The sequence below is a fragment of the Plecotus auritus genome, assembly GCF_963455305.1.
Source record: "Plecotus auritus genome assembly, chromosome: 8".
Lineage (NCBI taxonomy): Eukaryota > Metazoa > Chordata > Mammalia > Chiroptera > Vespertilionidae > Plecotus > Plecotus auritus.
This window is the reverse complement of record NC_137782.1, coordinates 63287491-63313196: the sequence shown is the minus strand read 5'-3', so window position 1 is coordinate 63313196 and position 25706 is coordinate 63287491. Positions and strand designations below refer to the sequence as shown.

At 51.2% G+C, this 25706-nt stretch overlaps 1 protein-coding gene across 1 annotated transcript; it reads left to right on the top strand.

Moving 5' to 3' along the window:
- Positions 1 to 1035: 1035 nt before the first annotated feature.
- Positions 1036 to 24781, top strand: BPIFB4 (BPI fold containing family B member 4; the record flags this gene model as incomplete). The annotated part of the gene is made up of 16 exons (XM_080684656.1): positions 1036 to 1141; positions 2076 to 2138; positions 2541 to 3060; positions 4105 to 4209; positions 5280 to 5423; positions 7402 to 7465; positions 7913 to 7973; positions 9017 to 9108; positions 10740 to 10943; positions 14101 to 14154; positions 14742 to 14912; positions 17150 to 17217; positions 18586 to 18628; positions 20314 to 20377; positions 23064 to 23140; positions 24758 to 24781. 16 exons carry the CDS (start codon positions 1036 to 1038, stop codon positions 24779 to 24781), a joined length of 1860 nt encoding a protein of 619 aa, XP_080540782.1.
- Positions 24782 to 25706: the final 925 nt, after the last annotated feature.

Genomic DNA, 25706 nt, shown 5'->3' with positions numbered 1-25706 from the left:
AAAGGGTCACGGGTTTGATTCCCCGTCAAGGGCACATACTGTAGTTGCAGGTTCGATTCATGACCTGGGTTTGGGAGCTGTGGGAGGCAACAGATTAATGTTTCTCTATCTCTCCCTCTTCCGTCCCTTCCACTCTTTCTAAAAAATCAATGGAAAAATATCCTTGGGTGAAGATTAAAAAAAAAAGTAAAGTCTCTTGCCTAAGGATTACACCCAAAGATCCAGAGCCCTTTATCTTTAACCAAATGGTATACAACTGACTCCTGCAAAGATGTGGGAGAGGGTGTTTGCTGGCGGGCGGGCTGGCCGGAAGCATGGAAGGGTGGCTATGTGAATGCTTTGATAAATGGATGGACTGATGGAAGAATGAATGGAAGGGTGGAAGGACAGATGGATGGATATATGACTGGCTTGTTGGCTGGCTGTATCATGGATGAATGGAAGGATAGATGGGTAAGATGATTGAGGAGGGGGAGATGGACAGTTGGATGAGTAGATGGGAGAGTGGATGAATGAATGGTAGGATGGCTGAAAAGATGGATGGATGAACAAGAGAGGGAGAATTGATGGTTGGAGCAGTAGGTTGTTGAGTGGATGAATGGATGGGTGGGTAGGTAAATAAAGGGGTAGATGCTGGAGAGATTTCCCCAGAGCCTGCTTGCTCCCAGTTTGCTGTTCTGGTTGGAATCCTCATGACCTCTTTCCCTGAGGCTTCATTTAAAAATTTCATCTTGGGAGATAATCAAACATCCATGTTCTGGGGCAGTTTAGTTAATGGGTCTGCTTTGTATCTCCAGATTAATTTCAGTTTGAAAAACTCAGAAGGTGGTATCAGAAATTCTGGACTCTGCCCCACTGTGTGACCTGGGATCCTTTTCTGCTTTCTAATCATAACACATTGTATCAGGTATATAATAGACACTCAATAAACAGGATCCTGGTATGACTCTTGGAAGGAGGTGCCTAGCTCCATCTGCTGGCCAGGGAGGTGATGGCCATCTGATGCACTGTCTCCAGCAGGCAAGCAGCGCCAGCATGTGGACGGCTTGGTGTGTGGCTGCTCTGTCTGTGGCAGCCGTGTGTGGCATCCGCCAAGAAACAAACACGGTCCTCAGGGTTACCAAGGATGTGCTGAGCCATGGTGAGTCCATCCCTGAAGGGGGTAGGTGTGGCACCGAGGGGGCAGGGCAGTCCTTCCTACTCTGAGGTTCCCAAGGACCCTCTTCCTCACTGGCAGATTCTACATCAGATGGATGGGTGACTTCTCTCTGGGCTGTAGTTTTCCCCCTTCCTTTTGGTTACTATTTCCTGAGCACCTACTATGTGCCAAACACCATGTTGGGAACTTTACGCACGAGGCAGTAGAGAGCAGTGAGTAAGAGCTTGAGTCCTGAAGTCAGTCTTCCTGGGGTTCAGATACTGACTGTGTGACCTTAAGTCTATGACTTGAAGTCTCTGAGCCTCAGTTTACTCATCTGCAAAATGGGTGTAATCAAAGTTCCCATCTCAGAGAACTGATATGAGAATTAAATAAGTTGATCTTTTGAAAACTTAGCACAACTCCCAGTACATAGACAGCTCTCAAAACCGGGAGCTATTATTATTCCTGCCTCTAATCTCCCCGTTCCAATTCCCATCCAAGGCTATTATGAGAATAAAAATGAGGTCATTTCCTATCTGAGTGTCACAGGCCTCACTTTCTTTATCCATCAAATAGGGACAATAATTCTGGCCTTGACTATATCCCAAGAGTCAGTGGGATAATGCAGGAGGAAGTAGGTTTTTGAGCTATAAAGTGTGGAACACTTGGAAAGGAGGGTGAAGAACCAAGTTTATCTAGTTTTGGCTGAATGCTGTTGAAATCTAGTGAATGTGTGAGCAGGTCAAAGCCAGCAGCTAATGAGCTCACCGGGACATCAGGGCTGGTGGGACTGGAGGAATCTTCCCATTTGACCTGGGCATTTTACCTATGGGAAAAGTGGGGCACAGCGAGCCAAGCAGGGCTCCCAGGTGGTGCCTGGGGGCTGGAGGTGGAGAAAGGGAGGAACCCCTGACACACCTTTGCTTCTCCGCAGCCATTTCTGGCAACCTGCAGCAGAGCGATGTTCTCCACTCAGCCCTGAGGGAGGTGCCCATGGGTAAAGCTGGTAGTGATGGTGGTGGGCCTCTCCTGGGGGGCCTGCTTGGTGGAAGTGGAGGTGGAGGTGGCGGAGGAGGTGGTATTCTGGGGGGCCTGCTTGGTGGTGGTGGTGGAGGGGGTGGCGGTGACCTGCTGGGTGGAGTTGGAGGAGGCTTACTGGGTGGCAGTGGTGGGGGGCTGTTGGGCGGCAGTAGCAGCAGTGGTGGGGGGCTGTTGGGTGGCAGTGGCAGCAGTGGTGGGGGGCTGTTGGGTGGCAGTGGCAGCAGTGGTGGGGGGCTGTTGGGCGGCAGTGGTGGTCTCTTGGGTGGCAGTGGTGGTGGCCTCTTGGGTGGTAGTGGTGGTCTGTTGGGTGGTGGCCGACACTATTACGATGACTACAGAAGCATGAACTACCCCCGAGGTGTTGGTGGTGTTCCTTACAATGATTTCCATGTCCGAGATCGCCCCCCAAAGTATACGAATGGCAACCAGCTTGGCGGTAATTACAAGTATGGTCACATCGAAACCAATGACAACACCGCTCAGCTCGGGGGCAAATACCGATACGGTGAAATTCTTGAGTCTGATGGAAACGTAAGAGACCTCCGAAATGGAGACTACCGCACGGCTGAGAATGCACACGGTGGCCACAGGGAACACAGGCTGTATAAGTCAGCCGAAGGTGCAGCATCCGTTGGCAGGCTTCACCGGCGAGAACTGCGGCCGGGAGAGATCCCACCCGGGGTGGCCACTGGGGCCCTGGGCTCAGGTGGTTTGCTGGGCACTGGTGGCATGCTGGCAGCCAATGGCATCCTGTCGGGCCAAGGTGGCCTGCTTGGCGGAGGTGGTCTTCTTGGTGATGGAGGACTTCTCGGAGGAGGGGGCGTCTTGGGCGTGCTCGGCGAGGGAGGCATCCTGAGCACTGTGCAAGGCATCACGGGGTAAGGAGGGGCCAAGATCTCCCTATCAAGTCCCCCGGGATGAATCTCCAAACGGGTGATCACCCTAGACCTGGAGGTGGAGGAGGGATGATCTTCAGAGCCTTGGACACTTCAGGGCTTAGCCTCGGGGCTGGACGTCTTGAGAATCTCAAGTTTCATGGTTTTGGGTCTTGTCATTAAACAGCCCTGAATTTGAGTCCCAGCTCAACCTTTTATACTTGTGTGTGACTTTGGACCATTCCTTTCCTCTGAGTCTCAACTTTTCCACCTGTAGAATGGTCAGAGTAACATAGTTTAGGTGGGAAAAGCCCAAGAATTTAAAATCATACATACAGGGTGGGGCCAAAGTAGGTTTACAGTTGTGAGTACATGAAACAGAGTTTATGCTTGTATTATTATTTTATTAATTATTGTATTATTTTCCATATGAACAACTGTAAGCCTACTTTTCCCCTACCCTGTATATATTATAATTTCAACTCTGCCCAGCTCCCTCCTCACATTCACTATTTAATTCAAAAATATTTGGAACTCCTGCTATGGTTTGGGCACTGTGTTGGCATTGGAGACAGGGCCCCATGGCTAGCCAAGAAAAGACATATCTCCTGTCCTTATGGACATGGATAAAGATGCCTGGAAATAACCCTCCAATTGCCTCAGCGGTAAGAAGTTCATGGAGAAATGAGGATGTGTATAGTGGGGAGGCAGGGGGGCTTCCTGGAGGAAGAGGACCTGAGCTGAAATCTGAGAATGTGTAGGAGGAAACCAGGCATAGAGGGGCAGGGACAAACCAAAGGAATGGCCTCTTTAAATTTAAAAAAGTCCCAGGACATACATGGACATGCAGAGTGGGTCTCTGGGCAGTGGGAGTAGGGGTCATGGCATCTTTTGCCTTTATTCTCTATGTTTTCCAAGTTCTACCCACAAACCTCAGGTCTCTTTAGAGTCAGGAGGACTGAACAGGACACAGCCAAGGGGTGTGTGAGGGAGGGCATGGCCAGCAGTGGGGGCCCCTGTCCTCTCATTGCTCTTGGTCCCGTGCAGGCTGCGAATTGTGGAGCTGACCCTCCCTCGGGTTTCCGTTCGGCTCCTGCCCGGCGTGGGCGTCTACCTGAGCTTGTACACCCGCGTGGCCATCAATGGGAAGAGGTGTGTGCCCTCAGCCCTGGAGGGGACCCCAGCATCCCATATCCCAGCGGGGAGATCCTGGGCGGTTGTTTCTCTTCCCTACACGTTAGCCTCTTTGTCCTTAATGTGGGGACTAATAAGGTCTAATGTGTTTCCACCCAGTGCACGGCTTACACCCCTGGGCTCAGGCCACCTTTAGTCCCTGTCAGCAGTGAGGGCGGTCTGCGAGATGGTTAAGATCTTGGAGGCTGGAGTCAGGTGACAGCCTGGGTTCAAATCCCGACTCTCTTTTAAGCTGTGTGACCTTGGGCCCGTCCCCTAATGTCACTGAAGCTGAGTGTCTTTACCTGCAATGGGCATACTGACATCTCCTTTTCCACGCGGCTGTGGCCACAGGCGTCTGCCTCCCTGAATGGTGCCTGCCGCCTGGGAGGTGCTTATCAGAGGACCTCAGCGTGGACGTGTGCATTGATTTCTCCCTACGGATTGAGGTCATGTCTATAGTTAGGTCATTGGGTGCTCACCTTGGAAACCAAAATTTACACTGAGTGGCCAGATTATTATGATCTCTGAACGCATAATAATCTGGCCACTCAGTGTACTTCTCTTGAGTACCTCATTTATTTTATATCAAAGATACTATAAATCGTGCACCTGATCAGTTTTCCCCTTTGCACTGGCTGATACAAAGCTCAGGGCAAATAGGCGGTTGATCTCCAGCAAAAGTCCAGAATACTTTTGGTACCCATTTGAGATACAAACACACTGAGTGGCCAGATTATTATGCATTCAGAGATCATAATAATCTGGCCACTCAGTGTATATGTAGAGTTCATTTACTGACCCCTGTCCTCAGCCCTAGAAGCTCTCACAGACTGAGGAGGGACATAGATTTGTTCACAGATAACTTGAGGGACCAGGGAAGTCTTCTGGTTTGGGATCCCTAGAGATGAGCAAGGAGCATGATTGATGCATAATAGCAAGGGGCAGGGATGGCAAGGGTGAGAGGTGCCAGGCAGGGCTGTCTGAGGCTGAGCTTCCTGGAAGCTGGGGGTGACGCTCTGTCTCCCTGGCCTCATGGTCTCCTCCAGTCTCATCGGCTTCCTGGACATCGCAGTGGAGGTGAACATTACGGCCAAGGTCCGGCTGACCATGGACCGCACAGGCTACCCTAGGCTGGTCATCGAGAGATGCGACACCCTCCTGGGGGGTATCAAAGTCAGGCTGCTGCGAGGGTGAGTACGCGCGCCGTGGAGCGCCTTGGGGGAGGGTGGCACCGCCCACTGTATGGTTACGAGCAGAGGTTCCGGAAGCATCCTGTGGTTCAAATCTCAGCTCCACTAGCCCTTGCTGTGTGCCTTGGAGCAATTCTGTTCCCTCTCTGAACTCCAGTCTGTGCATCTGTTACATGGGGGTGATTCTTTTTCCTTTTGGAATTGAAATAATGAATGTAAAGCCTTAGTGCAGAACCTGGCACATTTTAAGAGTTTCTGAATATATGTCTAACAGGTTTGTGTCCATTAGTGCCCCAATCCAAGAGAAAATTTCCCAATGGGTTCTGTCCAGGGCAAACTTGGTTGGGGGTGAAATTTTTTCTATTGCACCCTCCCCATAAGGCGGCCAAGTCCCCACCCTCTGACCAGAGAGGTTTCAAGTGTCTGTGTATGGCCAGTATGCTCCCTGCCTCCGCCCCCCCCCCCCCCACTCCCCTCCAGGGGATGGTCTTGGATGAGAGCAAATCAGGGCAGCTCAGAACTGAGGCCCCATCATTCACTCCCCAGCCCTCATCACGGGAGAGCCCTCTTCAGCTTTTATCTTTGAGGCCTCTGCCTGCCGCCTCCCCCCCGCCCCCGCCCAGTGTTATCAATCTCTTGGCCCAATCCCCCAGCTGTCATCTTATCTAAGCTCCGGGAGCAGAAATACTCATTGTACAACTCAAACCCAAGAATTTCTGATTGATGTGAGCTTCTCTGAGTCTTTGTTTCTGCTCCAGGGTGGGTGGGAAAGAGAAGCTTGGCCCCTGGCATTCCGTGAGGGGAGGCGGGAGGGCAGCACACAGAAACCTCAGATTTTTAAATTCACATTTCCACTGGGACTACAGTTGGTAATAGATGGCTCAAAAAGACAAAAAGAAAGGCACAGAGCGAAGAGCCTGCCTCCCGTCTGCACCTTCTCACCAAGCTCCCTTTCCGATTCCTTTGTGCAAAAGAAGCAAACACAAATGTAGATTCTTATTCCCCACCCTCCTTTTAACACAAATGGGCACATGCTATTAACACTGCTTTGCTTTTCTTTTTTTCATTTCCTCGATTTGGAGATGTTTCTGTATCCTTCGCAAAGATTATGCAAAGCTGCAATGAACAGTCCATTAGAAGAGGTCCAGCTGAGCAGGAGGGAACAACATTTGCAGTTAAAAATCAGGAACATCCCAGCCTGGGCCTGGCCCATTGTAGAGCTCAAGAAACATTTGTTTGTTGAATGAGTAAATGAATGAGGGAATGGATGGAGGAGTGAATGAATGAGGGAATGGATGGAGGAGTGAATGAATGAGGGAATGGGTGGAGGAGTGAATGAATGAGGGGATGGATGGAGGAGTGAATGAATGAGGGAATGGGTGGAGGAGTGAATGAATGAGGGAATGGGTGGAGGAGTGAATGAATGAGGAAATGGATGGAGGAGTGAATGAATGAGGGAATGGGTGGAGGAGTGAATGAATGAGGGGATGGATGGAGGAGTGAATGAATGAGGGGATGGATGGAGGAGTGAATGAATGAGGGAATGGGTGGAGGAGTGAATGAATGAGGGGATGGATGGAGGAGTGAATGAATGAGGGGATGGATGGAGGAGTGAATGAATGAGGGGATGGATGGAGGAGTGAATGAATGAGGGGATGGATGGAGGAGTGAATGAATGAGGGGATGGATGGAGGAGTGAATGAATGGGGAAATGGATGGAGGAGTGAATGAATGAGGGGATGGATGGAGGAGTGAATGAATGAGGGAATGGATGGAGGAGTGAATGAATGAATGAATAAAAAGTCCCCAATTGGCCTGACTAACCCGTCCAGCCAGGTCTAGGGTGAAGGCACACTGCCCTTCCAGCTTCCAGAGCAGCTTCCAGCACTGCCGGGTTCTCTTCAGACAGCGCCTGGCCCAGGACCCCGAGTGTGCACAGCTTGGTGAGCCCCTCCTCGTCCTGCTCCTCTCTCCTCAGGCTTCTCCCCAACCTTGTGGACAACTTAGTGAACCGAGTCCTGGCCAATGTCCTCCCTGACTTGGTAAGAACCTATCCTGGGATGGGGAGCAAGAAGCACTGACTTTCCCTAGACCGAGGGGCCACAGTTCCACCTCCAACACTGCGAACATGCAGGCGGCCCAGAGGGCACCAGGGGGTTGAGGCATGTTCTTGGGTTGACTCTGAGGAACACGGAGGGACAGATTGGTGGAGGGATAAGGAGGTGGAGCTTGAGGATCACACAGTCTGAGTTTGAGTCCTAGCTCGGGCACTTCCAAGCTGTGTGACAAATCATATCACCGCTCCGGGTCTCTGTTTTCCCATCTGTGAAATGGGGATTATGAGAGAGCCTTCCCTGTGGGGCTGTGGGGAGGACAGTGCCGAGCACAGAGCAGGTCAGTAAACATCAGCTCCGTTTAGTTGTTACTCGTGCACGCCCTCCGCAGCCCCCTGCACAGTCCCCAGAACGGCATGCTTTCTCTCCCCCCAGCTCTGCCCCATTGTGGACGTCGTGCTGGGTCTGGTGAACGACCAGCTGGGTCTCGTGAACTGTAAGTTCTTCCTGCTTTGTTTCAGTCGGCCCACATCTACTCGTGCCTGCCCTGGGCCCAGCCCCAGCAGGCCTGGGCAGCAGTGCCTGGGAGGAGGACTCAGGGAGGTGGGGCGCAGGCCCTTAGAGTGCTGTGTGACCCACGCCTTGAGGGAGAGTCTACCTGGACTTCCCTCTTGTCCCCAAGCATTCCTCCACGAAGGGAGGGGAGTGGGGAGGGGCTGCAGCTCCGGACTAGGAGTCAGGAGGCTGGGTGGAGCCCTGGCTCTGCCCTGGCAGGTGTGTGGACTCTCCCCCGTTTCCTCCTCTCTACAATGAGGGGGTTGGCTTCAACCCACAGAGGGACTGGAGAGCGAGTAGCAGGAGACACAGGGACACTGTCCAGGTCTCAGCACCAGGCTCCAACACCACCCCGATCCAGGATTTCCGAGCGAACGCTCCTAAGGCCAGCCGGCCCCATAGGGTGTACAGCCGTGCGGACCACAACAGAAAGGTGGCACCCGGGCGGTGCCGTGCACAGCCTCCGCAGCCACACAGGGCAGCCCCCTCTGGTGTGGGCCCATGTCTCTGGGATTCCAGGCGGTTTGAGGCTGGCTTTCCCAGACCGGTAAAACTCACTCCATTTGTGGCCAGAAACAAGGGAGAAAGAGCCCAGAGGGTGAAGCTATTCGTCACAAGCAGTGAGGGAACTGCCAGATCCCATGAAGCACAACATTGTGGAAACCCTAAAGCTTCTTGCCCAGCACTCAGGACTTGGCAACTTACAAAGTGTCTCCATACCAGGATCTCACTGCCCCCGCTCCCCACAATATAGTCCGAGGAGTTATGTTAAACCTGTGACAGAGGAGGAAACTGTAGCTCAGAGTGGCGCAGTGTCTTGGCTGAGGTCACACAGCAAAGAAGAGGCAGAGTTGGGATTTGAATCCAGAACTCTTGCTCTTTCCATGATGCCTGGAGCTGGAGCCTTGCTGCCTTGGGACACAAAAAGGGAAGGCGTCTGGGAGGGAGAGGGTACCTCCCCGTGACCCCCACCTTTGCCTGCAGCTCTGATTCCTCTGGGGATATTGGGAAGTGTCCAGTACACCTTCTCCAGCCTCCCGCTTGTGACTGGGGAATTCCTGGAGCTGGACCTCAACGTGAGTGACTGGACTTCGGGGCAAGGGGAGGTGGCCCTCTTCCTACAGGCAGGGGAGGGAAGGAGGGTCCCCCAAGGCTTCTGCTGAGTGCCTGGGAAGCAACATCTGAACAAGACCCTTTTATGATTAGATGGGGCCCTTCTAGGAGCCGTGTTAAAAAAAAACGCAGCCACAGCCAGCACTTCGTAAGTGCTTACTGTGTACTGAGCACATTTCTAATCTAACCTCTAGCAGCCATTTGAGGTGGGCACTCTTACTGAGGAAACTGAGGCACAGAGAGGTTAAGCCCCTTGTCCAAGGTCACTGCTAATAAATGTAAACCTGGGATCTGAACCCAAGCAATCTGGCTTCTAACTACTAGAACTACTGCTTGGGCTTGGGTCTCCTGGAGAAATGAATCTGGCCAGTAGTGTGCTGGTAAGCATTAACAGCCGGCTCTCATGATTAGAAAGAAAAAGCCTGATTTGTAATGTTTGCTGATTTCCATGGTATAAATACTCCCACCACGGCCAGTTTCAAGCTGCCTACCTGACTTACTGAACACGGGGTTGAGAAGAGATGCGTGGACTCGGCTCTTGTGAGCTGGTGTGCTCCAGCACACGACCGAATCTGGTCCCTAACTGTGCACAGAACACACACACAGTCAAACTTCCTGTGGGCCGCACGAACACAGGTGCTTCCCCACGTGCTCCATCAGATACAGGGCGCAGGTGCACACCCCTGCTCTCATGTACACAGCACACCTGTGTGCACGAGTAGATGCACACCTGGTAAATACATAAACTCTAACCATTCAAGAGCTACTTGTTGGTCACTTGCTGTGTGCCAGGCGCTGGGCTGGGGCTGGAGGTGCACAGGGCAAGATTTCTGTCCTGATGGAGCTTGCAGTCTATTGGAGGGGACAGGCCATCCATCCAAGAATCACTCAAACAAATGTACAAGTATAGATGGTGAGCACTGTGAAGGAAGGTTCCAGGCTATTAGAGCCTACAGCAGGGATCTGACATACCCATGGAGATCATGGAGGGCTTCCTGAAGGAGGTGACACTTGAGCTGAGACCTGCCAGATGAATGGAACATACAAGAGGAGAGTGTGGGAGAGGGAACAGTGTGTGGGAGGCACCATGGTGGGGGTGCTGAAGGGGTGGCAGGGACTGACAAGGCCCTAGTGGCTGTTCTGTAGAGGCGGGGGTGAGGGGTAGAGTGGCTCCAGATGAGGTGGAGAGGCCCCTGGGGGCAGACTACACAGTGTCTTGTAGGCCATGGACAAGAGCCTAGTCTTTAGAGAGTAGATACACCAATGTGTATTGTGCGGGTGCATAAACATGCTAACTCATATGGCAGGACTGAGGTGGGGAAAGGATCTATGTCATACATGTATTTAAAATATATGGCAACATACCATGGCTATAATTATAAATGGTCATAAAGTTGGAACTGCAGAGACCCTCTACCATCACAAATTGAAGAGGATCTCAGGCCATAAATGAAAGAGTCACTCAGACCCAGTGGGTTTAATCAAGAAAGACTGCCTGGAGGCAGAGTCAGTGCCTCACCTAGCCTTCAGCCTCCTTCCTCAACTTTCCTCCCTGCACCCCTCCCCGTGACCCCTTTCCTCTCTGTTTCTCCAGACTCTGGTTGGGGAGGCTGGAGGAGGGCTCATCGACTATCCACTGGGGCGTCCAGCCAAGGCTCCCAGGCCAATGATGCCAGAATTGCCCCCCATGGGCGACAACACCAACTCCCAACTGGCCATTTCTGCCAACTTCCTGGGCTCAGTGCTGACTCTCCTGCAGAAGCAAGGGGCACTGGATCTTGACATCACCAATGGCATGGTGAGTCATGGCCCCACCTGGGAGTGGGGCAGGCTGGGCAGCAAAGAGCTTCCAATTGATCCTGTAGTCCCCATGGCCTTGGGGAAATTGCTGTAAAGTGAGAACTATAGACAGCCCACCCTTTGACTCATCTCCAATTCATGGATGTGTATCAGTTATGTCCGTGTTTACCCAAGCATGGTGCCTACGAAGATTTTAGGTGATTCACAGACATGGCATTAAACAACATCAAACCATATGGTGAGAAAGTTTCTCACTATTCCATTTTATTTAATTTTATTCCAATCCTTTGTAAAAAGCATGCTATGCATACATTTGTATGTATTTCCATGTAAATGTTTAGAATCCCTTCACCTGGTAAGCACTCATACTAAGTAACTAAAAGGTATCTATATAGATAAAGAGCCAGGGTCCATAAAGACCAAGGCTCCACCAACACCGGAAGTCAGTGCTGGGTTGCCATGGCAACCCAGCACTGACTGCAACAGGTGCTGGCACAGCGACCCAGCAATGACTGCGGAGGGGGCTGCAGATCAGGCCCAGAGAGAGGCCTGCAGAGAGAGAGGCAGGGCCTGATCCCCAGCCTCCGTGGCAGCTGTTGATCAGCCTTTACCTCTCTCTTTCTCTCCTGGCTTCACCAGCAGCCGCACCTGTTTCTCTCCAGGCCTCCTCCAGGGCTGCTGATCAGCCCCGCCTCTTTGATCAGGCCCAGAGATAGGCCTGGAGACGCTGATTGGCATAGAAACCGACCAATCAGAACCAAATCTGGTGAAGTGTCAGGAGCCAATGGCTGCCTAGGAGGCGGAGCTTTTGACCCTGACTGGCATAGAAACTGACCAATCAGAACCTAATCTGGGTGAACTGCGAAGGCAGAACCTAAGGTGGGGGCTGAGGAGGGGTTTTAAGGGCAACAGCTGTTTGGTGTAAGGTGTAAGAAAGTGGTTCATTTTTTTAATGACCAGTTTGGCAGTATAGTGCATATGGCTGGCTATCAGTCCAGATATAGGGATTATGTGTTTTTGTCTGCCAAGAGCATCTCCTCCTGCTGAAAAAAGCTCCCCCCACCATTTAAGCAATCCTATCCTATATAATCTACCTATACTACTAAAATGGTAATATGCTAATTAGACCGGGTCAGCCGGCCATCTTCCAAATGTCCAACTTCCTTCCAGACAAAGCCATGGTGGTGGGGGCTGAGGCAGAGGCAGCTAAGGGTGATCAGGCTGGCAGGGGAGGGCAGTTGGGGGCGAGATCAGGCTGGCAGGAGGTTAGGGGCAATCAGGCTGGCAGGGGAGGGCAGTTGGGGGCAATCAGGCAGGCAGACAGAGGCAGTTAGGGGCAATCAGGCAGACAGGCAGTCAGATATCCCCCAAGGGATCCCCGATTGGAGAGGGTTCAGGCTGGGCTGAGGGACCCCCTCACCCCCGTACATGAATTTCGTGCACTGGGCCACTAGTATAATAAAAGCACACTGACCTGAGAGCAGCCATAACTGCATTCCTCAGAGGAGAGCAGAGGCTGAGCTGCTCAGAGAGGGTGAATGACCCATGTAATAGTCTGACTCTGGAAAGGAGGGAGCCTGGCTCCAGGGTCAAATTCCACTGCAGTGACCTGGAAAGGCAGGCAGGTGAGCAGTTAGAAGCCAGAAGTCCCACAGGGATCGGGCCTAAACTGGTGGTCGGACATCCCCCAAGGGGTCCCCAGTTGGAGAGGGTGAAGGCTGAGCTAAGGGACCCCCGCCTTGCACGAATTTCATGCACCGGGCCCCTAGTATAAGAATAAAACACTCTTGGGTATGTTCTAGACCAGGGGTGGGCAAACTTTTTGACTCGAGGGCCACAATGGGTTCTTAAACTGGACCGGAGGGCCGGAACAAAAGCATGGGCGGAGTGTTTGTGTGAACTAATATAAATTCAAAGTAAAGGAGCGGAGGGGAGAGCAAGAGAACCGGATAGAACAGCCGGATCCGGCCCGCGGTCCGTAGTTTGCCCAAGGCTGTTCTAGACTCATTTTCTCTCCAAACCTTTCCTTCTGAAAAATTTCAAGCCTTCAGCAAAGTTGCCAAATAGCACAATTAGTGCCCAAATATCCTTCACTTAGATTCCATAGTTAATATTTTGTCATATTTGTTTTGTAGCTATCCATCCATCTGCCACCTATCTATCCATCACCTATTGTTGAACAATTTGAGTTTTTAGAGATGTGACATTTCACTCCATAAACTTCAGTATATATCTCATAAGAACAAGATATTCTCTAAAAAACCACCATACCAATTATGTCACTCTTTGATTCCATTAAGTGGAAAGTCTCCATTTGTGCCAGGATATAGTTAACCCTCTCTTGCACCTGTAAGTGTCCTCTTTTTAACTTGGGGGGGGGGAAACAAGACCCCCCGAGGCCTCCACAGACAACAATATCCATGCAGGGGGTAGGGCATTGTTCTGTTTTTATTGCCTTTAGTTTTACAGTTGCCATCTCTGTCAAGGGATACTAGCTGTCCACTCTTTAGTATTTGAGGTTTTAAAAAGTTGATTTAAAGAAGATATTAAGCCCTAGCTGGTTTGGCTCAGTGGATAGAGCGTCGGCCTGCAGACAGAAGGGTCCCACGTTCAATTCCAGTCCAGGGTGCATGACCGGATTATGGGCTTCATCCCCAGTAGGGGGTGTGCAGCAGGCAGCCAATCGATGATTCTCTCTCATCATTGATGTTTCTATCTCTCTCTCCCTCTCCCTTCCTCTCTGAAAAAATAAAATAAAATAAAAAAATAAAAAGGAAAAAAGAAGATATTAAGTAAACAACAGGGATATTGCAGAATCATGCATTTAGTCGACACTGGTTATGCATGTGGGCTCACGGATGCCCACTTTGTTTTAATAAAGAATTGCATTTTTAGAGGGCGAAGAGTTGTCTCCTTCCCTCTAAGGCATGCCTGTGGTCAGCTTAAGTGGCCAGCCTTGTCCATTTAACCACAGAACAGCTCCCGTGGTCTACATGGTGGCTGCCGTTAGACAGGTAGGGCCTCCCAAGGGGTCTTTCAGGGGGAGAAGATGCCCCCACTGGTTGCTGAGAGCCTGAGGAAGTTAAGCACTATGTTAGCAACTCCTGTCTGTCCCCATAGCCTCAGGGACTCACACCACTCTTCTTGTCCTGCAGTTTGAAGAACTTCCTCCACTCACCACGGCCACGCTGGGAGCCCTGATTCCCAAGGTAGGCAAGGCAGGAGTGTCTCTTATCTTCAGCCTCCCCCTCCTCCCAGGAGCTGAAGGGAAGACACTCAGCACTAGGGCGGGGATGCTCTGCCCGCCCCCCGCCCCCACACAGATTCCGGACTTTCTTGTGAGACACCTCAAATTGTGGCCTTTATCATCCCAGTTGGGGCATCTAAAGGGAGGAAGGGCCTAAGCTTCTGAGAGGCACAGACCTGGGCTGGAGTCTCCACTTTCCTGCTGGCCTTGGACAACTTGCTTGGTGTTTCCTCAGTTTCCTAATCTGTAACATGATGAAAAAGTACCCTATGGATGTGGTAATTTAATGGCATTGTGAATGCTCCGGTGACTCCACCGTAGTCAGTACCAGTCTTGAGCATTATCATGCACTGGCCATTGAGCTTAAGTCTTTGCTGGCATCATCACCTTCATTCTCACAAGGGCAGCCCTTGCTCAAATCCAGCAGCAGGCTGGAGCCTTTACGAGTGGTTTGTAAGACTCAGGTGATGTTGCTGGATCTAAAGTAGCCAGTGTGAGACCTCCCGTTCCCCAAGGGCCTGCTCAGTCTGGCCTGGTGTCTCCCCACAGGTGTTCCAGCAGTACCCCGAGTCCCTCCCACTCACCATCAGGATCCAGGTGCCCAACCCACCTTCAGTGACGCTGCAGAAGGACAAGGCACTGGTAAAGGTGTTTGCCACCTCTGAGATCATGGTGTCCCAGCCCAATGACGTCGAGACCACTATCTGCGTCATCGATGTGGTGAGTGTCTGGGGGTGTGGGTGGCCACGTGCTCTCGAGGAGTCCACAGACTCCTTCAAATCTTCACAGTCCCCACCATGGTGACTACAAGCTTGGCTATGGGGCCAGATGATCTGATTCAAGTCCGTCTTTAGCACTTACAGCTGTATGCGCTCAGGCAAGTCACTCCCTCTCTCTTGACTTGATTTTTCTCTCCACGTGGGTAAGGCAGCAGGGCATTATTAAGATGCTCGGAGCAGTACCTGACATTTCATAAGGGATCCAAAAGTGTTGGTTATTATTATTCTCATGGGTTGTATAACCCAGTGCCTGGCAAAGTAGGCCTTGGTCATGCCTTCAACAATATTTATTATGTACCACTATGTGTTATGCTTCCTATCAGATATTGGAGAAAGGGGGAACTAGACCCATGGTTCTGGCTCTCTTGCCCCTGGTACATAAGAGGGAATAGATACAAATGCAATTTCCACAACTATTTCATAGACAGGAATCCCCTTAAAATCATGCGGCTCCTCTCTCAAAAGGCTTTCTATTAATCCTGAAATAAACCAATTCCTTCACGATGGCCCACAACATCCTTCCAGAACACACCCTGTTCACCTTTCAGCTCCTCAATCTTCCCTCCAACACAGTCCCACCCCAGGGCATTTGCACATGCTGTTCTCTGTGCCGGGAATGTTCTTCCTCCAGATATCTGTATGGTGCACACCCTCATTTCCTTTAGGTCTCTGCTCACATCTCCCTTCCTCAGAGAGCTCTTTCTCTGCCCACCTGTCTAAAATATTCTCACCATCTCCATTCTCTCTCTCTCTCTCCCCCTCTCTCCTCCCTCCCTCCCTTTTCACTCTCTCTCTCCTCTGCTTCACTTTGTTTGTATCCTTAATCTGACATTGTATTAACCTGCACTTGTTTGCTAGTTTACTGCTGGACAAAAATGCGAATTGTTTTCTTCACTGCTGGATCCCAGAGCTTAGCATAGATAGGATCCAGCACATAATAGGTGCTTAGTAAGTATTTGTCAAAGGAATGTGCCCCTCTCCCTCCCTGCAATGATTAACACTTTGGACTCAGACATTTGGGTTCTGTCCTGTCCGCTATGTCTTCCCAGTTTCTCTGCCCAGGGCTCAAGACCAAATGAGCCACTTCTAGTCTGGGAAGTGGGGGCATGCTAAGCCCCAGTGTGGGGAGAGGCCTCTCATTGTCAGATGAGAGATTCAAAAGGCTAATTCTCACCCAGTGAGGGGAGTTGGCTGCCCCTGACTTGGTGCTTGTTGACTAGTCCCTACTGTGTGGAGATTTCCCCATCAACAGCCCAGATGTTTGTTTGATCCAGCTCAGAACACTGCATGACTCCCCACTGCCACAGTGCCTGAGTCCTGTCCAGCCCATTACCAGGCCTGGCTCCATCCCACTCCAGCCTCCTGGAGTCCTGTCATCTCCTTAATCTCGGGCCTCCTCTCTGTCCTTCTGATGCCAAACTGCCCCAGAGTTTTGCACATGCCCCAGAGTTTTGCACATGCCCTGCCCACTGCCTGGACCACTCTCATGCCTTCTTTTTCATCTGACCAAATCGTACCTACCCTCCAGGCTCAGTTCAAAAGCCATTTCCCCATGAAGGATGGAATGATCTGCACGCCCAGGAGGTCCCTGCCCATATATACCCAGAGCCTCTTCTCCATCACCCCAGTGATCATCATTATTGTTATTACTAATAATGTCAGCTGAATTTGTTAGGAACTTCATTTTTTTTCATAAGACCAACTTATTTTACTTGGGGGGTGAGGGAGACAGGGAAGCAGACAAATTTTTTTTTACAAAAAGGCTTCATGCCCTCCGGAACTTTTATGTCCTCTCATGGGGCGGGGGACCCCGCCCGCTCTGAGACAGCTGGGAGAAGCGTGTAAACACCCACGCCAATCTCTGGCTTCCTGTGGCAGTTGTCTTTCTGAGAGGCGTTCACTCAGCCCTTGCTGTGACTTACTAGTGGACAATAATTAAGGAGGGCACTTTATTATTCCTAGCCCCCTCCCCTCCTGTGGGCGAAAATCCACGATGGGGTGAGGTTACTGGAGGTGTCAGCTTATAAAGGGAGGGTGGGCCAGAACCTCAGGGAACAGCCCGTTTTTGTGCTCAGTGTTAGGGGAACTCCTAGCCAGTGCCTGGCACCAGGAACCCTCAGCAGGCAGTGGCCAGTATCCGATGGCAGTGACGTTCCCCTCTCCTTCCCTTTCCTCCAGGACACAGAACTGCTGGCCTCGTTTTCCGTGGAGGACGATAAGCTCATGATCGACGCCAAGCTGGACAAGTAAGGGGGTTTGCGGCCTCGGGCTCCTGCCCATCAGAAAGTCCTCTTCGGTGCTGCCGTGTCTGGTGCCAGCTCACGGAGGGACACCGGGGCGGGCTTAGAGGTCTCCTAGCATGGCTTTCAGTGCTGGCTGAACCCAGGAGGCTGCAGAGGTAAAAACGGGCCGTGAAATCTCCTTACCTGAACATGGAGATAATTGTCTCTACCTCACACGACTCATCCTGAGCATCATAATAGCTATCATCTATCGGGTGTTTTCTGTGTGCCAAGTATTGAGCTGGGCCCTAAATGTGTCTCCATTCACTTACTTCTTGACCTCAGCCTATGTAAATATTATGATTATTCCCACTTCATGATAAATGAGGTTAAATATACAAATGTCAGCACGTGCCTAGTTCATACGTTTTTCTTCTTACAACAAATATTTATCAAGCCCCACAGTTGGGGTTACTCATAATCAGATGCCAATCAGAGCTGCCCAGGGGTTTGTAAGGAGGTAACGTTCGACACGAGGCCCGGATGAGAAGGGCTGGGTGAAGAGCTGGGGTGTCCGGCAGTGCAGGCAGCACAGGCAACCTTGGAGGGGCAGGAAAGAGCTAGGGTGTTGTGGGGAGATGGGAGGGGAAGTCGGGAAGGAATAAAATATTTGTTTCTCTCCTGCTGGAGGCTCCAATGACTGCCCGTGAGCGGGTCTGGTCTGGCCTCTCTCAGGTGAAATTGTCCGTTTGCAGATGGGATGCAGGTGCAGAGAGACTGAGGCCCTTAGTGCAGAGAGAAAGCTTGAGCCCAGGCCTCGGGCCTCCCTGCTCAGAAAAGCACAGCTGCCAGGAGCACAGGCTCAGGGTGCGAGTCCTGGGCTCTCCCTCCTGAGTAGCATTGCAAGTTACCCTAGAGCCTCAGGTGCTCCCCAACACCCGCCCCCCCCCCCCCCACACACACACAGGGTTGCTGAAAAGATCAAACAAGACAGTGACGATCGCACATGTATACATGGCACTTGCCATACACCAGGCACAGTTCTAAGGGCTTTACTGGAATCACCTCATGTAGGCCTTGCATCCACCCACTTGGCAGAGGAGGAAACCGAGGCATAGAGAAGTTAAGTGCTTTGGCCAAAGACACACAGCTCACAGGTGGTGCTGCTACGCTCTGAGCCTGTGTATGTGGTATATAACACCTTGGCATCGTGTCTGGTACATGGTTGGCGCCCAATACTTGGAGACCACCACTGTTCTTATTAACTGCCCCCAGGCCAAGAGAGGCCCTCCTGTGGACTCTGGTCGGGGGACTTCTGATAGCTTAGTGCCATGCAGCCCCCCACGATTCAGGCCACCGCTACCTCTGATGGGCTGTCTACTTTGTCTGCAGGACCAGCCTGAACCTCAGAACCTCAAATGTGGGCAATTTTGATGTAAGTACCAAGCTCAGGCCCCGGCGTGCGATCTTCTGGGAATGGCATTCCCGTGAGACTGGCTGGGGACTGGGGGTGGGGGGTATGAACTCCAAAGCGCTGGCATCAGCCCCGTCAAGCTTTATTTCACAGATGGGGAAACTGAGTCCCACGAGCCAGGGAGGGGCAGAGGACGGATTCACAGCTCCAACTCTGCCTATGGTGCTGCCCATTCTGACTGCCCCCAGGGAGGCTGCTTGGCCCAAATCCCTTCACTCCAGAGTGGCAAGGCCGGGAGGCAGACACATCCCGGGGGACCCCCTTCTCCTGGATCAGGGGGCTCTGCCTTGCCACGGACTCCCTTATGACCTTGGCAATACCCACCCCCTCTGAGCCTCAGTTTCCTCGTCTGTAAAACAAACAGGTTTGGATTGATTTCTACCCTCCCTTCCACCCCCTGCTTTCTGGAATTCTGCGTTTCTAATCCGAGACACTCCTTTTCTAGGGTTTCGTCCTGTTTCAGCTCTGTTCGTTCCTGGGTCCCCACCCCCGTTAAAGCTTCAGAAATGCCCCTCGTTTTTCTCTTTATAAACTGACAAGGAAACAGATACCTGCTTCCTAGGACAAGCTTGGGTGGTTTCCACGTGCGCAGAAATAGTCAAAAACACACTGTCTTGCCGTTTTTTGAGCTTTTTAAACCCAAACAACTATAACCCCTGGAGTTGGGATGGCCAGCTTCATTTTCTAGATGGAGAGACTGGTGCTCAGAGAAGGAGTGGCAGGCCTCACAACTGTTTTCTGGCCGCTGAGATCTCTGGACTCTAAAGAGAAAAAGAAGCTAACAGTGAAATCAGTGAATATTTACGGAGCAACAGTGATTGGCACCAGGCACCAAATTACACTTAAAACAAACAAATAAGCTTTTTTCATTTAATCCTCACCACAAACTGATCATTTGGGTACACTCATTAGCCCGTTTTCCAAATAAGGGAGCCAAACAGAGAAGTTAAGTGACTTTGTCCAAGGTCACAGAGCTAGTAAGAGGCAGCGCTGGGATGTGAGTCCCATGCTCTTGTCACTGTAGAACCACGTGGCACTATGCCACGGCCAGGGCTCTACTTATGGGAACTAAGGTTGCCCACCCTACGAGGGAAGGAGTATCCACTCCCATTTTCAGATGTGGAAACCAAGGCTCAGAGAAGTGAAGAGCGATCATATATGAAAAGGCTCCAGTCCAGGCATTTTCCGTGATCTGCCCACACTCCTCACAGCATCCCTACAAGCAGGGCTTGCTGCCCCCCTTTTCAGATGAGGAAACTGAGGGTCAGAGAGGGAGTGAACCTTCTCAGAGGCCCAGGGAGGCTGAGCTGGGATGGGAACCCAAGGGCCTTCAGTACACCATCGTGGTTTTGGAGCAGTCACCATAGACCCCATGCTCTGTGCCTCTTGGCGAGGAACTGGCGCTCTGTCAGTCCCAGCCTCCCCCAGCTCCGCTGCCTGAGGCCTGGGCCTCCCCATCCCTACAGATGCACCTTGGAGCTGTCTAGCTCAGTGGTTCTGGAGTCATGGGAGGTCTGACTGCCACCTCCCAGATCGCCCCGAAGCAGCTCTGCACCTTCCGCATGGGCCACAGGGCAGGGCCTGAAGGAGCCCTTGGGATCCCAGTGCACTGTTGCCTGGGCTGAGTGTTCATTCTTTCCCTGCAGGTTGGCCTCATGGAGATGCTGGTGGGGAAGATTTTCGACCTGGCGTTTATGCCCGCGATGAACGGTGAGAGCGGGTGCCTGTGCCTCCAGGGGGCACATGGCCTGGGGACCAGGTGCCTACTGGTCTGTTGGGCATGTTCGATGCACAACCAGTCTACCTCAATAGCAATTCTGAGAACTTCATTCTAAGCTTATTTATTTAAGCCTGTGCGGGTGCCACAAGGTTCCAACAACTCCCTTATTTGCTGCTTCTGCTGTATTGTTTTTTCTTATTTGGTGGGTTGTTTTTGTTTTTCTGATTATTTATATCAAATTCTGAAAATCCAGATCAGTTTTTAAAAAATTTCACCTCCGGGGCAATTAATCTCAACATTTGGGTATATTTCCTCCTAAACTCTTCTTTCTTCTATTTTTCCCCCAATACAGTCCAAGATATTTCCTGATTTATTTTTATATGCTTACTAGAGGCACAGTGCATGAATTCATACACGAGTGGGGTGCCTTGGCCTGGCCAGTAATCAGGGCTGATCAGGGCCAATCTGGGGCATCTCTCCCAGTCCCAATCGGCCAGACCCCAGCAGCAAGCTAACCTACCGGTCGGAGCATCTGCCCCCTGATGGTCAGTGTGCGTCATAGCGACTGGTCAAGTGGTTGACAGAACGGTTGACCCATCTGTTGGACACTTAGCATATTACGCTTTTATTATATTGGATTACTAATTGTGGTAATATACATATAACATAAAATTTACCTTCTATTTTTAGGTGTACGGTTCAGTATTGTTAAGTATACTCACATTGTTTTGTTCCTGACTTGTTTTTAGTCGTGTATTTATTTTTACCTACACAGGGACTGCATGCATACCCTGTTATTATAAAAAGTGCAGTCATTAGAGATAAAGTTAAAGTTGCTCTTACCGATATCTACAACCTCCTAACCACACAGTCTGCCTCCTAAGCAGCCACATGATCGGCTGGAGGGTGTTCTTGCCCAACTTCCTAAATGGAACAGACAGCACATGGTCCTGCCTCTCTGGGGCTACTTGAACTGTGGGGCCCTCTGGAGCTGGGGCCAATGCTTCTTCAACCGAGCAACCCCATTAGGATGGGAAACCTGTGCCCAAGCCGTCATGCTACTCAGCCCCAGCCTCTCTCGCCCCCCACTTCTGCATCAGGGAAGAGAGAAGGGGGGGCTGGCATCAGCTGTACCAGCTGGGGTTCCTTTCGGAGCTCTCGACCCTTATTCTGGGAACTGTCATACGAGGAAGTTGAGTCTCCACAGGAAGGTGCTGGTCACAAAACCCATGCACGTTCCCAGCAGGAGAGGATGAGGTGGGAGCTGGGCTGGGCTGGGCTGGGCAGACCAGAGAGAAGGAGATGGAGACTCTCACCCTGGCTGGCCCCCTGGGAGGCGGTGAGACCTGAGTAGCAAGTTCCTCGCTCTCCCTAGAATGCAATGTACCATTCTCGAAAGTGAGAGATTCAGCCGTGGGCAAACTACGGCCCGCGGGCCGGATCCGGCTGTTCTATCCGGTTCTCTTGCTCTCCCCTCCGCTCCTTTACTTTGAATTTATATTAGTTCATACAAACACTCCATCCATGCTTTTGTTCCGGCCCTCTGGTCCAGTTTAAGAACCCATTGTGGCCCTCGAGTCAAAAAGTTTGCCCATCCCTGGATTAGATCCGTGATTCCCAAAGTAGGTTCCATGGAAAACTAGTCCCAAAAGATACTCTGAGAAAAGGGTTCCATGGAAAGCAAGTCCGGAAAATATGGTATCTGTTCCTCTGAGGCACATTCACAATGTCCTCAGCTCTCTGAGAATTCCTGTGGGAGTTAGAGTGTTTAACCTCAGTTAACCCAGCTTCCCCCACTGCCTTTCCTGCCCCCCTTCCTCATTTCCTTTCTTCATTTGATATCACTTTCTCTTGCTTCGGAACATTAATCGACAGGTCTACTTAGGCCCTGACCACCTAAAAGCAAACAGCACATCCCACACGGTCCTTTGTGGGGCCACACGTGCATCCTTCCATGCCTGCATCCAGCAAGCATCGTTCTCTCCTCCGTGCCTGGTCCTGGGCTGGGTGAGGCCGGGGACACAGTCCTTGTCTGCCAGAGACTCATGCCTGGTAGAGACGTGGAAATGGAATTAATATTTTGTGGCTTCTGTACAGAGTCGTTTCAGGAGCACCAGCAGGAGCCGAGTTGCTTGGCCTGGGGTGGAGGAAGCCTCAGGGAGGAGGTGACATCCAAACAGTGTCTCAGGAAGGCTCAGAACTCCGCAGGCAGCAGGGGTGACAGAGTGGGCGCTGGGCAGGATTAGCTGCAAGGACCAAGGCCTGGGGACAGAAAAGCAAGAACTGGAAACTCTGGACTCCAAATAGAAAAAGAAGCTAACACAGTGAAGTTAGTGAATATTTACGGAGCAATAGTGACTGGCACCAGGCACTAAATTACACTTACACACACACACACACACACACACACACACACACACACACACGCTTTTTTCATTTAATCCTCACCACAAACTGATCATTTGGGTACACTCATTAGCCCATTTTCCAAATAAGGGAGCCAAACAGAGAAGTTAAGTGACTTTCCAAGACCACAGAGCTAGTAAGAGGCAGCGCTGGGATGTGAGTCCCGTGCTCTTGTCACTGTAGAACCACAGTATCGTGCAAATACCGGTGGCTTTCCACAGGCTGACACCTCTTGGCCATGCTGACTGTTGCTGACTTTTCCCCCCACAGCTGTGCTGGGCTCTGGTGTCCCTCTCCCCAAAATCCTTAACATCGACTTCAGCAATGCAGACATCGACGTCTTGGAGGTAAGGGGAGATAAAGCTAACTGCTTTCCCCTCTTGCCCAGGAACTGGGGAGAGGGAGAGAAGGGAAGGGGAGGGTGGGACAGTAGGAGCCTCTTCCTTCAAAGGATGGGGCGGAGGGAATCAGACACAAGCTGTTAAGAAGCCTTAAGTGAAACTTTCCACATGCACAAGCCCGTCTAGTCCTCCTGACAGATGTCGTTGCCCCCATCTTACAGATGGGAATACTGAGGCTCAGAACAGTAAGGGGTTTGCCCAAAGTGGAAGTGTGATGTGGTTCATTGGAAAAATTCTTATTGAGCACCTACTGTGTACCAGACAACATGCAAGGGCTGGGGATACAGCAGTAAACAAAACCCATAACCCTGGTCTTTACAAAGCTCTCCAGCCACTGGGGAGACGAGCCTTCGGGTAAATATTCCTGACGTAATTGCTAACTCTAATCATGGCAAGTGCTTTAAAGTTCAAATGTAGGGGCTTTGTTTCCATCCAAAAGCTAAAACCCACATGTGCTCAGTATCTGAAATTTGGGAAATACAGAAAAGATTAAACAAAAACATGTTTATCCTCCAACCCAGAAATGACCACTTAGACATTTCCTGATTTGTATCCCAGTCTTCCTGGAGTTTACTTTGGAAACACGGCTTGGATCGGGGGCAGTAGAGCACGGGTTCAGGATCCCACTTTGCATTTGGTTGTCACCCCTCCTTAGTGTCCTCCGGCCTGGGATAGTTCCTCAGTTTTCCTTGTGTTTTACGTACGACCTTGACGTTTCTGACCGGTCTGGCTGTTTGGGAAGACGTCCCTCAATCTGGATTTGACTGATGTTTTCTCACGATTAGATTGAAGTTATGTATTTTTGGAAAGAATGCCACCAAAGTGGTGCTGTGCCCTCCTCCATGTGCCATAGCAGGGGCCCATGATGTTAGCAGCTTCTTCCTAGAGACGTTGACGTTGGTCACGTGATTAAGGTGGCTCCTGTCAGGTTTCTCCACTAAGTTACTATGTTTCCATTGACTACTCACTATCTCATGGGGAGATCCTTTGAGACCATGCAAATATTCTATTTTTCATCACACCTGCTCCCACTAATTTTGGCACTCATGAACGGTTCTTGCCTGCAACTGTTACTCCCGTGCTGTTTGCCCCGTGGTGATTTTCTATTTCTGGAATTCCTTTATTTGGAATTCTGCGGTAAGGACGAGCCGTCCCCCCCCCCCCATTTATTTATTTACTCAGTTATTTATACCAGTGTGACTGACGGGTATTTATTTCATTCTATGGGTTAAATCTATTATTTTTATTGTTTATTTTGCGGTAGATATTTTTAATTATGAGAACTGGATTTTGAAAGAGTATGGAGAGGGGCTCAGACCTGCTTCTCTTATTTTGGGGAAAAGGAGATGAGGAGCAGGGAGGGAAGTGTTTTGCCCAAGGTCCCCTGCCAGCTAACCACTTGGCCAGGGACAGCCTCAGGCCCCTTGCGCCCCAGTGTCCTCGCTGTTGAGCTACTGCTTCCCAGGACGAGACTTGCCTGATCCAAAGGCAGGTGACTACCTGCCGAGGCCGCAGCCAGAAGCCGTCCACCCCCTAACTGGGTTCTCTATTCTGCCCTCGAAGGACCTTCTGGTGCTGAGCGCCTGAGTGACAGGAGGCAGAGACGAGACGCTGCGGCCCCAGAAGGAGGCAGAACCAGCCCTGGAAAGGCTCGGCCTGACAGTCCCCGGCCCCGAGTCCCTTCAGCCCCCACAACAGGTCCCTCCCCAGCCTTCCGACCCTCTTCCCACCTGCTCCACCGGAGAAAGGATCCAGCCATTGCCCCTACTGGCAAGCAGTTGGTCCACGGTCAAGCCCTGCCGTCAGCCCCCCGCGGGGACGGACCGTCACCTCCAGGGCGAGGCCTTTTGGACTCCATGTCGGACTCCACTCTGAGCACGTGAACCTTTCAATAAAAGCTTCCACTTCCCCTGCAGTTGGGGCGCGTCTCCACGAAGGACCCTCTCTCAGGGTCAGGTGCTTTCCCCCCTGGCTGTGCGGGGGCACCTGGCGGTTGTAGCTAGAGGATGGAGCTGGTCCAGAGGGTGGGTGGGTGCATCCCAGGCCCCAGGGGAGAGGTAAAAGGGACCAAAAAAGACAGCCTTCTGCCCCCTCCTCCTGAGAGCTGCTTGTCGAGGGCTCACTGCCTGCTGAGCCCTGCACTGAGCCTTTGGAACTTGATATCATTCAACCCCATGAAAGCACCATGAGGCAGGTACCAGGATGGTCCCCTATTTTGTGGACCCTCCTCCCAGTGATTTTTAAAAAGATTTCCCTTCCCCCATCCATGTTTTTTTTCCTTTCAATATCAGAGAGCTAAACTATTGGGCTGTCTGGTTCAATATTGGATTCCTGGCTGCATCATTCATTCATCCATCCATCCATCCATCCATCCATCCATCCATCCATCCATCCATGAATACATATCAGTTCTGCCCTTATAAAGCTTAGATTTTAATCCACAAGACAGACCTTAAACAAGTCTAAGAAAATAATAAGTAAATAAGCAAACTAAGGGGCTATTTTGAGATTG